At 37.1% G+C, this 16,902-nt stretch overlaps 1 protein-coding gene across 1 annotated transcript in view; it reads right to left on the reverse strand.

The window, feature by feature from the left end:
- Positions 1-16,902, reverse strand: part of LOC115238631 (steroid receptor seven-up, isoforms B/C-like) — a 79,190-nt gene that overhangs the window by 33,245 nt on the left and 29,043 nt on the right. The window contains exon 2 of the mRNA XM_029812620.1: positions 5,701-5,850. Within this exon, the coding sequence (XP_029668480.1) occupies positions 5,701-5,850 (150 nt within the window). The remainder of the gene's footprint in view (positions 1-5,700; positions 5,851-16,902) is intronic.

The raw sequence follows: 16,902 nt of genomic DNA on the forward strand, positions 1-16,902 counted from the left end.
CTAATATAATTAATATTTAAATAAACTAGGTATAAAAATTTTAAATATTGGATTGTTAAGAGAGAAATGAGAATAATTAAAAGTTAGTAATATTTCATAAGTTCTTGCTACTTTCGAGTTATAAACTTACTGTAAGTAATGTAACACTTTTCGAAATCTGTAATTAGTTCAAAATAACTGCCATTAGATTTAAAACGTGATTTTCACTGAAAGGACTAAACCGGAGCGCTTAATCGAAGAAATAAATGATACTGCGTAGGATTAGGTAATTATCAGAAAATCGCATAACCGGTAAACAGTCGGAAAGAAAGCGAAACGAGCTAACACAGACAGAAAGAGACAAGTATGCGTACAGATCGGAGCAAATGATTGGCGTGAAACGCGTGTAAATAAAGAACGTGAGAACAGGAAAAGAAAAGAGAAAGAGAAGAACGGTGGAGCATTGGAGAAAAGAAAACGCGCAAAAGCGGAAAGGCAGAGAGATAAAGAGAGGCAGAACAAAGTGAAGATGAAGGAAGAGAAAGAGAGAGAGAAAGAGAGAGAATTCGATACATTTCTGTAATTATAACGGGCGTGTGGGACGGTCGTTTGATAATGACTTTCTGAATGCAGGTCTCCGACGATGAAATTAGGGTTATTTGCCTCTCGAGTTCTCTCCACGTCTCTCTCGGCTCCCACCACAATCACCTTCCTCGTCGCCGGCGTGCGTCCTGTCTCCTTTTGTTACGGCATTAACGAACGTTCGACGATACGTATCTACATGCGCATCGTCCACGTGAGAGTTTACGAAATTCGAGATATGTATATTCATGCTTGTTACGGAAAAAATGTCGCAATGACACGGTGGGTGAACGCGTTTATGAGAAAAAGTATTCTATTGAAATCTTTAAAATAATCCCGCGAACCATCGGTGAAAAAAAAAAAAAAAATAAATAGAGATAATAAAATGCTATAACATATAATTTTTAATTTAATTTCTTTAATAAAATGCAGAGAAATTAGTTTCTTAATATCTTCTGAGAGAAATGATTTATATTTCTCGTGCACTATAAAACTTAAATATTTAAAGATCTTGATATGATGTTTTGACAAGAAAGCACCTCAGAAAAATTAAAATAGTAGAGTTAATAAACTATTTCTCTTTTACGGGCTAGCTTGTTTCATTTTGCCAATTATAATCCATGTGTTAAATCTTTATCATTAAATCTTTACGATCGCGAAGAGGAAACCGAAATATCGAAACTATATTTTTTTAACATGTTTTTAAAGCTATGATTCTTTCGACATAATCACGTGGAATAAATATACATCCGTGTGTAAATGGGTTAATTACTTCAGCACGCGCATAAATTACACTGAGCTGGTCATTTTGGCGCAGAGAATATATTGAGCGCACTGTTATTTTCCTTCTTTTTTTTCTTTTTCTCTTTTCTCTAAAGAAGAAAAAAATATCGAAACAGGCGCGAACTAACGGCCGTGGGTTGTAAAATACACAGTACAAATTTATTGCGAGAATATGGGAGAAACGTGCGCGCCGGCGAATGAATACGTTTCTAAGTTCCTCGTTTTAACGAGCGTATTAAGTACGTAACGGGGCCTTCTAGTCGCGAGTCGTTATCGGTGTATCGCGATGGATACACTCGATAGTTACGCGACCAACTAACTAAAGAGCGCCTCAACGTGATAAAACTAATCTCCAATTCCGTACTCGCAGACCAGAAAAAAATCGACTAATCACATGTTTTTTTCATTATAACGAAGACGAGTTCGAAAAACTCGGCCCCTCAAAAGGCACTTTACGCGTGTAAGAAAAATTAAATATGATATATAGGGTGATTTAAGCGCTCGAAGAACTACACACTGAGATTAACATCTTTGAAAACAACTAGAATAAAAAAGTCGATGTGTCAGTCAACTGCAGATGTGATGATTAAGCGATAAGAGAACTCTTAAAGTATATATTTAAAAACTTTAAAAACTTATAAAAAAATTTTATGAGTTTCTTATCGCATTATTGTTTGGTTGCTTTAAATTTGTGCATATTTATTTAGTTTTTAGATTTTTTAGATTAGTGAACATTTTTTTCTGAGAACTTTATATCGTTTTTACGCCTCCAAAAATGTGCTTTAATATTATTATATTTTTCAATAAAAATAAAAATAAACTAATAAATTTATATATTAATAAAAATATAAAAATCGATACTTCCTACTGTAAATAAGAGAGAATATTAAACTTGACAGATTGTACTCATCAATAGTGTTTAAAAAGTTCGTTTCACATCTGAAAGATACGGATATTGGATTCAGCTGAGGTCTAACAAATTACAAATAATCATTCTAGCGTTAATAAAGATCTGCAACGCGAGTCTCTACGCATCGTTTTCAACTCGCTCACACTTTGTTCGTTCTCGCCTTTAAAATAAATTGCACTTCGCGTTTCGCGGGGCGATAACTCACGCATCGTCGCGCGTACGTACACACGGCCATAGTCACCACCACACCATCATCATCATCATTATCATCATCCTCGAATAGAAAAGGAAGACGGGGGAAAAGCGCCAGGGTCCCGAAGTAAACGCACCATCCCGTCCCGAGCGCTCGCAATTAAGGGTTAATTAAATTGAGCGGCTTCCTAGATTTCTGTAATCATCGCGGACAGTATCTACGGGGTAATCTTCAGCGCATCCTGTCTGCCTCGAGGGCCCCACGGAAGGAAGGGGCCCCCGAGGTAAGGTCATGCACCCCGCTGACCTCGGACCATCGTCCCTCCCCTCCCTCTAGGTCCTCCTTTCCCCTTTCCATCCCTCCTCTCGTCGTTCTTCCACCTTCTTTTCTCCGCCCCGTTGCTTCTCTCCTCTCGCTCCTTCAAGTCCTCTCCCCCTTCATCCACCTCTCGCCTTCTCTACCTTCTCCCGTTGCGCTGCCGTTGCTGTTGCTGCTCCTGCTGCTGCCGGCGGTACAGGGCAACCCCCCTTGCCCATATCACCCTCTCTTTCCCGCGGCCCTCCGCCCTTCGTGCACTCTCCTTCTCCTTTTCTTCCGCCTCTTCCTCTTCTTCATCTTCTTCTTCCTCTGCTTCCTCCGCTCTCCTATCTATCCTTTTCTTTTCTTTTTCTTCCTCTCTTTCCTTCCCGTGCGTCTTCCGTGTGAGCATATACGGCACATATAGGGGCCAGGTGAGTGTATACAAAGTTATGTGCCCCGCGCTCGCGAGCGACTCGAATTATTATCAAAGACCGGGGCATCATCGCGGATAATGGGCGGATGTCGCTGTGACAGGGCATAAAACGCGACGTCTTCTCTGCACTTCTCGTGTCTACGTTCCTGTGGGAAAAACTGCATCGCGGGCAGGCGTGCCGCCGTCTCTCGTGCGAATAATCGTGCGCGAGTTTCCCTTTCGCGAAGTGCTTACTTCTCTTTCGTTCATAATATTAGAGAATGTGCGGCGCGTCTGGGAAGTCGTGCGCTTTCTTTGAGTCGCGAACGAAGGAGACCTGAGTGAAACGAAGGCCAATTGTTCCGGTCTCAAGATTTTAATATGTAACAATTGGTAATGGAAGACATCAACAAGATAAAATTTAAGAATATTGGAAAAATAAATTTTAAGATAAAATAAAGAAATGTTGAAGGAATTTATGTTCATTTTAATTTTATAAAAAAGTTGTTTCTCCTTTTCCTCCTCTCTTTTCTCAGTAGGATTTTAATTAAACTATTGAATATAAATTCGCTTAAAAAGTCGAATCTTTTATAGGCTATGATAAAAGAGAAATCTGTGACAACAAATTATTGTAACGTACAATAAAATTAAATTTCAAGCGCGATAGCAGTCTTTGAAATAATATTTCCTAGAAATAGTCATTTATCTTCATTACTGTTAATCTTTCTCGATTTGTTAATGTAACGTCTAAATCTAAAAGATGCGAGATAATATGTTTTCGATTGATTGGTCATAGTTCGAGAGCCAACAATTCAACTCAATTCGCTCGCTGTATCTCCCCATTTTCCTCTCAACGCGCAGAGTCATCGATATCCTTCCGCGTTTCTCATCGATAGCCGTGCGAAATCGACGCGTGCGGCCGATAACGCGTAAAAACGCGTGATTTACCGGGTTTACGATCGTGGCGCGAGCACGCTTCGGGGCAGACAGACGGCCGCGCCGGCCACGATGGACGGCCAAGTCGTCTCGGACGGAAGTGGGTATATACACCTGGGCAAACCTGAGCGAAAGAGAGAGAGAGAGAAAGAACCGATGACCAGAGTATGCTTCTCTCCTCTCCCCCCTGTACGAGCGGCGGAACAAGGTTAGATGTTATCGCGCGCGATGCGAGTAGCCAAGTTCAAGAGCGGTGGAACGTGGAATCACGGGCGGGGATAAGGCGTGGGAACCTTTCCGGCCTTTTTTACGGACTGCAATTAAAAGTTCCTGCCGCGGCTGAGTGCGCCGAAAGCGAGTCCGGCACGCTTCGGGATACTAATGTCCTTTAGACATTGTCGAAATTACGTTTTTATAAGAAGAGGATAATTTGAAGACTTAATCTCGCGAAGGGATTAAAACCATATAGTTTGTAAGCTTAATCAACGCGTAAACTTTAGAAAAAAACACAATTTGCCTTCGCTCTCTTAGAAATTAAAAAATCTACAGAAATAATTCCGAGTATATATAAATTATAACGAACACACATTTATAGTAAATTATAACAATTAAAAGTTTATATAGCGTCATATTATATGATATATACGACGTCTTTAGTTATCACATATTATAATAAAATATTACGTAAGTATAACGTACGTAATGCCATAAATCTCGCAGCTCGATCGGGATAACACGTGGTACCAATCACGATAGCTCGATTTACAGGCCGTGTGACGGAGAGTTTAACGGGTGATCATAGCGAGTCGCACGGCGCGAAATGTTATCAACGGATCGATAGTTCGTCGGCGATGTTTCTGTAGATATCGCGATCAAACAAGTGGCTCTTTAACCGATAGTCGTAAAGAGCATTGTTCTCTTCGAACAAACTACGAAATAAAATTGAATTTAGTGCTTCGTTTCTTATTTCGAATCGAATTAAGAGGCGCGCGTTTCTTCTCGAAGTATAGTGCGACGAACAAACGGAGAGGTTTTCGTCATTGCACTTGCGATCCCAAGACACGTGTTTATTATGCCATTTTAAACCTCCATTCGAAGCTTGCTCCATATATCGGAGAAACATCGCCTCATCGCGACGACTTTTCACTCTTTTATTACAAAAAAGATATGTGAATGCGACAGAACAAGCAAACAGATCCTAGGAGAAACGCTTCAAGTGCCAAACTTAATGCAATAATATATGTATATATCTCAAGATATGTAAAAGATATATCCCGAGATTTCGGTTTCAACAAAAAGTGTGAGAAAAATTTCGATTAATCATTTCCATTTAGAGAAAAAGTGTAATAAATGTAGATATAATTAAAGTGACAAACAACATAAATTAAAATAAAACATGAAATAAAAAAAGAATTAAATAAAAAGTTGTCCAAAGTAATAACATTTTATAAACAATTTTTCTCTACAGCTTGGCACTTGTAACTTTCTCCTCGAAAAAATTTCGAACCCATACAACGCCATTAAAATGTTGCGGCGGCCTCGATATGATCACCAGTCGAGATCTATCGCTAATAAATTTCAAAAAGGGTTCAGTACAATGCATACCTTCCCGGCGCATGCCCATCTTCAGGCACTTTTTCAAGCGGCAAAACTGACATTGGTTCCTATGGTGTTGGTCGATGGGACAGTTTCTGTTCCCTCGACACGAGTACGTTAGGTTCCGCCTGACGCTCCTCTTGAAGAAACTCTTGCATCCTGAAAAGAAAAAGAGAGTTTGTTAAACTTAAATCCTCCAGAGATTAAGTTTGGTATATATTTAATAAATTTTAAATCTATTAAATAATTATCTTCTCGGATACATATAATTTAATTTTCCATAATTTAGCCTTATAATCTTGTAAATTTATTAAATAATATGAAAAGAAATGTTTAATTCCTTATAAAATAGCATGTTCCTTTAACATTTTAAAATTATATAACACGGCATTCGATCTTGTTGAAATACAACTATAAAAATGTATTTCCCGCTGTAAAAATTCAGCAGTCCGCAATTTAAATTTCAATACTTCAATAAAACTTTCTCCATTAATGTCATGTACAAGATTAGTCATCTCGTGTGTTTAATCTTCTATATAAAAATATTAACCACATCGCTGCGACACAATAAGAGATTATCTTTCTTTTCTACCAACATTCATATTAATTCGCAATACTCATGGTGTAATCGCGGAAGACGGAAGTTAGTACAATCGACCATCGATAAAGCATAAGCGATTATTAGCTAACACGTGCTGAAATCAAGATCTATCTAAATGCAGATGGTATGCAGATTCCTATTGATAGAGCGTGTATGAGCAGCCATAAACGTGACGGTACCAGAGTGCTTATGGAATAACACGATAAGTTTCTCCTGTTATTGGATACATCTCGCGCGTACACACGTACGTGCACATAAAGGTATACGCGTCGAAAAACGACGAAGATTGCGTAGCGCGATCAGAGAACTAAAGGGTAGAGGGGGAAGGGAAGACTCAAACTCGATGATACGTGATTACGCAAATTCTGTAACATGCACGTTGCAACGAGACCGATGCACCTTTAAGGTCAACGTAGGGAGCGCGGATCTAAGTTACGGTGGATGCACGATCTGGCACAATAGCGGCCCGCACACACACGCGCGCCACTCAATATAGGTATGTAGATACGCGATGCTCCTTATGGGAGCGAGCCGAGTATCTCTCTCGAAAGTGCCGACGATCACGAAAATCCTATTAGTAGCCGTCCAGTCGAGAGAGATCGAGTATCCGGCGCTCTCTCTTCTTCGTCATCGCGTCGACAAAGCGGGCTTTCGCCGCATTATTCCCGTTACCGCTCCACGGAATTGATGTGACTGCTGATTTCGATAACTCCGCGAAACGCGCGTCCCTGACGAGAAAATCTCGCTGGAAAATCTATTCTATGAAAGCTACTTTCATTCAGAAAAATTCGACAAAATTAAAATCATTTAATGTCGTTTATAAATTAACAATGCAATTAATATGAATAAATAAACCAGTCAGATTGACCTAAACAAGTGCACCTGAACAACTTATTATCGAGTAATTTATTTTTAAAGAATTTTGGACAAAATTAATTTTTGAAATTATATACAGACTAAAGTCTTGTGATCCCTTAAGAATATAAAATAATATTTATCCTTTTTGAATATATTTATTCTCGACTATATTAATCCTTTCAGATCCCATCATCTTTTTATACGTAAAAAAACTGTAAAGGCAAATGCACCGTAATAGCAATCATATCAAATCGATAGCTCGGCCGGCCTTTGATTGGCGCGCGAACGGTCGTGCTCGTAGCTTCTTAATGAGTGGTTAGCTTAATTACGAGTGGTAATGGAGTGGTGGATAATGGGCGAAAGGGGAGAGGAGGTCCGATAAAGGGCCACGGGGTGATGACGTGGTGCGACACAATTCAATTTAATAAACAGCGAGTAATAATTCCACGTCGTAAAAGCACGTGGGACACGCACGTGAGCCAGACCAGCGCCGGCCGGCGTGCGCGCGATACCGGGGTTAAAAGGTGATCGGGCTGCGCGCGTTGGTTTTAATTAAAACGGACCCCGCCGGATAAAACGCGCGAGCGAGCGCGCGCGCACCTGCGTGAGTGGTGATCCTAAAATCGAAGGTATCTCTGCAGGAAGTGCTTAAATTAACAAGTTTACGTATAAAAGCGAAATAGTGATATTCGTGAAAAACGAATTTCAAGATTTGATAAAAATCTTGTGTTAAAAGCATGGGGAACGTTGCGAAACGTTTCTAAAGATGTAATTTAAAAGGCTAATTCTTTCAGAATATATTAAGTGAAAAATAGGGAATATTATATATAATTATATATATTTAAAATTTTCTTTAAAATTTATTTCGTATTTTTTTTTTTTGCCGAAAACAAAATTCCGACATTTGCTCTCTCTCTCTCTCTCTTTCCTCGCGAGCATATGTATATTGTCCCTGTCTCATAGTTTGATTAATGAAATTGCTCTTAAATGCCGGAGACGTTAATAATTACGACACTACAAAGTTATCAGGTATAAACTTCGCAGTTCCTTTATCGTAATTTCGCTCGAAATTATTTCAGCGGATGGCGATAAAATCCGCGCGGGGTGTTTACGTATAAAAGCGAAATAGTGATATTCGTGAAAAACGAATTTCAAGATTTGATAAAAATCTTGTATTAAAAGCATGGGGAACGTTGCGAAACGTTTCTAAAGATGTAATTTAAAAGGCTAATTCTTTCAGAATATATTAAGTGAAAAATAGGGAATATTATATATAATTATATATATTTAAAATTTTCTTTAAAATTTATTTCGTATTTTTTTTTTTTGCCGAAAACAAAATTCCGACATTTGCTCTCTCTCTCTCTCTCTTTCCTCGCGAGCATATGTATATTGTCCCTGTCTCATAGTTTGATTAATGAAATTGCTCTTAAATGCCGGAGACGTTAATAATTACGACACTACAAAGTTATCAGGTATAAACTTCGCAGTTCCTTTATCGTAATTTCGCTCGAAATTATTTCAGCGGATGGCGATAAAATCCGCGCGGGGTGGAATTAACGGCGGCGCGATGTAAAGAATCGCGCGCGTACTTCATAAGGATTACGTGTACACTTCGCGAGAGTAGGCTCAACCTTAGGTGTAGCCCGAAGTCGGCTATCACGATCGATGGCACGACGTGTACACACAGATAAGTAGTTACCGTAGCTAAGTCGGCAATTTATATCGTAACAGGACGCCCGCTGCGCACGAACTTTCAAATCGAGATAAAGAGGTGGTGGCTTCGCTCGCGCGATCTGTAAGTCATTCGCGAGCTCACTATATTTGACGCTCTCGTTCTCTCGCGCGCAAGATCCTGAGGAGGCATCCTCTATCTCGCCGTCAAGATAGAGAGCGCGATATCGGTAACACGAGCGATCGCGTAAGAAAAGCGTGAGTCCCGCCGTGATCCGGGTATGAACTATTTAATGTCCCTTTTGACGAGTAAGATCAAATTATCACCCTTTATCGTAAATTATGAATAAATCAAAATTAAGAAATTTTATTAAAATATGGATATTTCCCCAATAATTTTAATAACTGTCTTATTATTATGTATATGAATCGGCGTTAAATATAAATGATAATAATGTAATCTCAAAGAAGTATCGCGATAGAAATTGAAATATATATAGATATACTTGAGATTGCATTAAGTAGAATTAAAAATTGTATAATGTCTATAATTTATTTATAAAATATTTTCTCTCTTATTTAATATAATCTACAAAATTATGATTGTATTAAAGACTAAAATTATTATTGCATCTCATTTCCAGAATTTTGAATCTTATTTTCTACAAATAAGAAATGAAAAATTAAACTCGTCAAAGAGAGATGGAAACCGATCCAGACTCGCATTAAATCTACGAGTCCTTCTCGTCTTTAAAACCTACGGTCCTTGGTCCAGCGTTATCGCTGCCGTTATCCCTGTCGTTGCCGACGTCGATGTCGCCGGTAGCGGCAAAAAACAACGGCCAAGAAGGAGCGGGGGAAGAAAAAAGACAGAAGGAGAGCCGGGTCGCCATAACTACAAATTGCATCGTTACACGCAAATTACGCGATTACTCTGTGCGAGCCAACCACCGGACGACCACGCAGTACACGTGAGCTCTGTGGTAGCGCGAGAGAAACGAGAGAAAGAGCAAGAAACATTGAGCGAATGGAGATGAAGAGAAAGAAAGAGAGAAAGAGAGAGAGAGAGAGAGAAAGTAAGCTCTCGTCGAGCACACACAACTACCGTTTATACTTTCAGATTGCAGCTTGCACGCTCGCCGCGAGCTCAAATTGCTTGCGTCGTTGAATTTTCATTGCTCGCACTAGTCCTTCGTGGCCGACATGACGCGTTCCGAGTGCCAACTCTTGGAGGAACAAATCCTCACTATCACACGAGCATCGATGAAAGAACCTTAATCCATTCAGTCAGACTGATGTCATATGGTATCTCTCTCAATTGTGGATTTAAGTACTTGGACAGCTAAAAGGCATAAATTGCCCTCTTAGGCTTGCTACTTAAAATGCGCGATTAAAAATATAAAATTTTAAAGATGCTTTATATATACGGCAGTACATACGGTGTTATATATTGTAACAGAGTGTATTATCGCTGAGCATTGCAGAGTAATATACTATTAATCTTGCTACACAAACATAATTTAACATAATTTCCGTGCTTTTCTTTAATCACGATTTAATTTCAGATAATCGATTTTCAATAGCTGTGATTTTTTTTTGTAAGAGAAATTTTATGGAGCACTTTTGTAGAAAATAAAGGATATTGCTGATTAAGGTAGTACGTAAAGTTGTCGAAATATTCGATCAATTCCCTTAATTAAGGTCCCATTTGAGACGAAAGAGTAAGCGTTCACTATTCTATATTAACACCACGAAGACAGTATTTCGCTGTTGCTTATCCCGCAAAAAAGATGCCGCCTGGAGGCCTGATCGGCTTACTGTCGCGCTTAATGAGAAGTTGATTTAATTTTAATAGGTTGTGCGTTACTCATAGTCGTGGCCACGATAATTACGTCGCAAAATTGACGCGACGTCTTCCTCATTGACGCGTAAATTCGCATATTAATCGATTCACCCTTCATCGTGATATGTAAAATTATCGGCAACATTATCCACAATGTGTATGAAAAACTTCAGAGAAAATCAGTAAATTTATATATCGGGAAATATTGAGATGCAAAAAAGTTGCGAAATGCTCGGATAAAAGATAAGAAGATAATAATACGATACAATAAAATAAAAAAATTAAATGGAAAAAATAAAATATTACTTGATAAAATATGCTAGACAGCTCTCAATGTTGCAGTCTCAATAAGAATGAAGCAACTCGTATGAGAGGATCGCGAGAAAATAACTATGCTCGCGAAGAGACGAGTAAAAAGGATTCAAGAATGTGCGCGAGAGTCAGAAAGGAGAATCTGAGAGTGGAATGTAGTGAAACACGTAGAGAGAGAGTGACGAGAGAATATATTAACTCCCCTAATTTCTTTTCATCTTCTCTTTAAATAAACGACGACAATTATTTCAACTTATACATTGCAAGGTATGTAGTGTCTAAAGTATCTATAAAAATCAAAATTAAATCAATATTTAACAAAATTTTTTAAGTTTATTTTTTATAATTTCTTTCACTAAAAAGAGAGAAAAAAAATGTTAATATACATTTTTTGGAAATCGTAGAAATATTTCGATAAAATAATACGTGTTAATTTTCTTCTAATTTTGTTTTTATTCTAAATATTCTGTATCTTTTAATATTACGTATATATATATATATATATATATATAATTTCATTTAAGTTAACGAATATTAGATACAAAAGGTTGTTCACACATTAAATTTCGCGAGGGTTTAATAAAGCTGTAATTTCCGAAAAAGATCTCTATCTTCCTAATCACAGTCGTGCGAAGCGGACATTATGGTTATGGCAACAAACCACAGGTGCTTCGCGCACGTCTTTCTTGCAACGAGCGTTTCCGCTTGTCATTATTCGTACACGGTGTCGCTTAGTAATCTCGAAAACGTCGCGCGAGTCAACGTTTCGGAAAATCATCATTGACGGTCTCCTAAGCGATTTAATTAAAGATCCATCGTTTACGGGCGATGAGTCACACGAAAATTCACGACTTTTCCTGGAAAATTGCACGGCAAGATAACGTGGAGTCATTCGTGATGAGATATGAGTCGAACGCACCGTGATACGCGATTATGCCGAAGAGAATTGACTGATCGTGACTCATAATTACATCGTCGTAATGCCGTGACTTGACAAAGTACTTTGGCACTTGTAGACTTTGAACATTGTGGATGCGATGAGTATTAATTTGCTGATGCGACGAAAACAGTAAAAATATAAATTTGGTTAAAAATCCGTTGCTTAAATCAGGTATAGCGTGATACTTTATGTAGTCACATAATAAGTAATCTCTCTTTTTTACTAACATAATATACAAATTTTCATATTTAATTAAATTCTTAAAAAATTTGGTAGAAATTCATTTAATTCTAATTATTATAAAAAGTTGTTAATAGAAGACATAATAATTTTTATAAGAAAAGAATATATATGTGTGTGTGTACAATAAAATATTTTAAAATAAAATTAAATTAAAAAGTTACAAAAAAAAATATATATTTTTTTTAGATATTTAAGATTATAGTTCAAGAAACTTACTATAAAATTAAGATAGTTTACTATAAAAGTTACAATAAATAAAAAATTTCACAAAAAGGTATCGCATTTAAATTTGCATATAAAAAAGAAGATATTGTATAATGCATAGCTTTCATAAATATGTGCATTTACAACCATGTGTATCGTCTTGATGTATCTATTATTATTTCCATAAAACCGCATTTGCTCTGTTTTGCCTCGCATACCAGTTTCTAATGGATTATATAACCTTATGTATTAACAGACGTGCTAGCTCAAAAAAAAAAAAAATAATAATAAAAATGCGCGCGGAAATGATTCGTTATTATTTCATACCGAGTATTACGGCAAAATAATGAGTAATTTTCGCATTTTCTTCATAATTGCTCTTCAATTAGACGTATCCGATTGAAATACAGGATTTTTTTTTTTTTAAAAGAGACGCGTATCATATAATTTCAGAAAAAAAAATTGCTGCATTTTGATCAAGCTTTAAGCAAACGGAAATAACGATCGAGCGAATCGTCATCGATTGGATAAAGACACTCCGTGTTCCACTTCGTCTCTCGATTATCTTTTTGTACGGGATAAGGCGCTAATCGCGCCGATACGAAAGCGCAGCTCGGGATCGATCGCGAGCGATCCTCGTTGGCGATACTCGCGACGAGATGTGAGTCACGATGTTTGGTACGAGCGACTTTGTGGCGAATAATGACAGTAATTATAATAATAAGACCGACAAGAAGATATGCAAGAGGTGGTATTAAGGCCAAGGGATAACGATTGCGGACCATGCTCTTCTACATTATAACTGCTGCATCACGAGCTTCCCTTCATTATGATCTCGTTTCGCATGCTACGTTCTTAATTATTTGTCCTTGGAAAATAGAAGATGCGATAGAGCAAATTAGCGAATGTTAACAGTTAAAAAACATTATTATGTGTGAAATATTTTAAGAATTTCACTAAAGCTAATTAAAAGTAGAATAAATCATTAAAAATGATATATTTTTGTGTCATATAAATGAACTATATCTTTTCGAAATGAAAGAGAAGACATGATACTAATTATAATTTGTTATTATAATATAATAACAGATAGAGATAAATAAATAAAAGAGATAAATAAAAGCATCTAATATATTTATTAAATGTTTTATTTGAAAAGCTTGTAATGTTTCTTCTTCTTTTTCCCTCCCTCCTTAATACTAGTTCAAGCACTCAAAAATATGCGATCTTAATTTAAGTGTTGATGTTTAAAAGATAAATTTACGACAAAATTAATATTTATAATTGCCGAAAGAAAAGGTATGCTGAATTATTCAACGATATTTCTGAATTAATAATTCATTAAGATGCATCAGTCTCGTTTTATTTCAAATTCCTCAAGTCTTTTACGATACACTCGGATTTTTAACAGCGAGAGCGAACAATCGATGGAAGTTATGTAGGAAAGGAGCTGGCGCGCGATTCGGTCAGTAACATTTCGACTCGGTCGCGTAAAATTAACGACATTGTTATAATTAATTAGCCCGGCCGGCGGCGGTGTGCAAACGCGTGGGGTTCGTTAGCGGGATAATTGGTCACAGAGGATGCGTCCAGGTAAGTCGCGCCTTGGTAATTCTATGCCCGGCGCGTACACACGTACGCACGCCGGTGCCGTGTCCGACGTCCTGGCGATGTAAGACCTTGCGCTCTACCTAAGAGCGTGCGGTGCATGCTCTTAGAAACAGACCGGAGCCTATCCGATATACGGCACATTGCATCGTCGTCGGGAAGTAAATATAACTTGCCGATCTCTATCTCTTTCTCTCCACGTAAACTTATCTTTCAAAAGATAATCTCTCTAATCATCTTTCATATAGAATAAATAAATATTATAAATAGTATACGCGCGTAATAATAAACTTTGTCTTTTTATAAGATTTTTCAATAAAAATCTTATAAAAAGACAATAACTGTATTATATATTATAATTTTATTTATAAATCTACTTTTATTTATAAAATAAGATCTTCATATTTTCTGTACTTTTCCGAATTTTTATTCAATTTCTAACTGAGAAAAAAAATCTCTTGCTCTTAATGATTAAAAAATAAATTTTGTTCGCTCTCTCTCTCTCTCTCTCTCCCTCTCTTGCTCTGCCTCTCTCCGTCTGGAGAGAAAGAGAGGAAAAAGTTTCATTCGTCAAAGAACTACAAATATTTATTCGCACGTTCTCCATTGCCGCTTTTACCTATGCCCTACATCCTCGAGATGGTAAACGATTGAAAATACATGTCGAGAGGCTCTTCTCGAGGAAGATGAAACGTTGTTCCGCGATATCGAGCAGCGCGCGTAGTTACCGATTAGAAAGTTCGACTCTCGTGATATGCTGTCGGTGTAAAATGGTGTTTAGCGGGCGTCTTAGCGAGATCAAACGGCACGTCGCGCCGTGATTCAGACTCGCCTTGTGTTCCAGAACGTTACCTCGATCGCAGAGCGAGTATCATACCGGTCCGTTTCACCATACGTAACGCCCCATAGCCGAGATAATCGTACTATGCGCGACGTGACCTTATTTACACTTGCATGATTGCAAAATATCTGGATACAATCGTTTAGATGTCAAAATAATCTATATATTTCGGTATAACTTTTTACACGCTTTGATAATCGCTAATAATTATATAAATAGTCTCACAATAAATGTATAATTAAAAGTTTTAGAAAAAGAACGGATTATCTTTAATTAAATATCTTGCAAGGTTTACTTTAAACATTTGACATGCATGGTTATATCCAAACATTTTTATAAAAACTTTTTATATAAAAAATTTTTGTAGCTAATTTTATCGTCATTTTAAATATAAAAATTGCAAAATAAAGCCCTGAGATAAACATCCATTTTCTTATCTACAACTAAATCTTCCTGGAGATAAAAAACTGTTCTATTCTTGATCTTTCATAATACTGATATGATGAATATCATCACGAGATGATCACGTAAATCGAATCAGGCCGGAGACCTATATCACTTACCGTTAATTTCCGCGAAAGACTCGCGGAAACGCGACGCACGCTCTTCAGATGGAAACGAGATTAATAAAGATTAGTCGGAATAATATAGCATGATCTCGTTAGAACGATTAGCCCGCGGGGCCTTTCGAGACGTCTTTCTGGCTTCTTCCTTCCGCGCGTCGTTCCAGACGTAAGTCCGTAAGTCCGTAAGTAAGCGTAAGACTCGCTTAAGGCGCAAGGGAGCGAGAGACCCCGAAGAAGAGAGGAAGCCCCTCGCGGTTGTATCTCAGACCGCGCAACCGGAATCAAATTTCCACCCTGAAGAGAACAGCGAAACTTTCTGGCGTATTTACAAATGTCGAATTCAAGAAAGAAGAAAAGATTAAGATACTTTTCTTAATATTTCATTATGTGTATATGTGTATCATGCAAAAATACGATGTCACATTTTATATATTTTACGAATCGTAAAAATGGAAAAAAACTTCTATTATTTTAAACATTTGCATTACTGGCTCATTAATAAAATAATATACTTTTGAAATGAAAAATCCTGGTATTTTTATATATATTTTTTCATTAAAAAATTCTACAAGAATCTTGGATACTATTTTACGCAAGAAATTAAAAAGTATGAGAGAATAGCTACTCTTTTTGCTAGATGGGAAACGACTTTTACTTTCACTTGAAATAAAAAATTCGGCGATCACAAAAACAATTTTATTAAATGAGATTGGATAAAGAACCACGTAGGAGCAAATATTGTATTTTGTAAAGTGTATTATGTATAATAGAAAGCGAAAGAATAAAACAACTCAAATTTTTTCCCGATGCACTTTGAAACTGCATTCATCTGACTATTCGTGACATCGAGTCGTGGTAGATTTCCATAGGACAATTACTCTTAATCGTTTCTGGAAACGCGCTCTTGCTCATTTTATTCCGTTTACGTTTGTTATAATCATCATTGTTCGTATAATTATGCCAAAACAGATTGAGTCTGTAATTCACTAGTGCGCAGGGATGGGCGAAGGGGAGTTCATTCAAATATGAGTAAAGTAAAGGAGAAAAAGACCGAAACGCGTATAATACGCTCTCTACGATCGCTGTGCTCTCGGAGGTGTAACGTGACTTGTACAGAGTGGACTTCACTCCACAACAGATAATATCCCCGTCTTAAACACCAGTTTACCCACGCCGCGCGTAATTACTATAATCAAAAGCACATGGACATTCTCAAGCAATGTTCGCGTCGGTCATTTATGTCCACGTGGAATTTGCTTGTCACGTCTCGACGTATTGTCCGAAATGCGAATGGTCCCACAGCAATATTTTATATCAAACTTTATATTAATTTTTCTGTATTTTTTAATTATACAAATGTGATTAACTTTAATCTCAAGGAAAATATAAAGCCAAAAATAAAATATATAATAATATAATTTTAGTATTATTCTAATACACTATGAAATATATTATATCATAAAAAGAAACTTTTTATCTTCACTTTTTTATTACATATGTTAAATTATATATATAATTTTA

The sequence above is a fragment of the Formica exsecta genome, unplaced genomic scaffold, assembly GCF_003651465.1.
Source record: "Formica exsecta isolate Colony F162 unplaced genomic scaffold, ASM365146v1 scaffold352, whole genome shotgun sequence".
In the NCBI taxonomy this organism is placed as follows: domain Eukaryota; kingdom Metazoa; phylum Arthropoda; class Insecta; order Hymenoptera; family Formicidae; genus Formica; species Formica exsecta.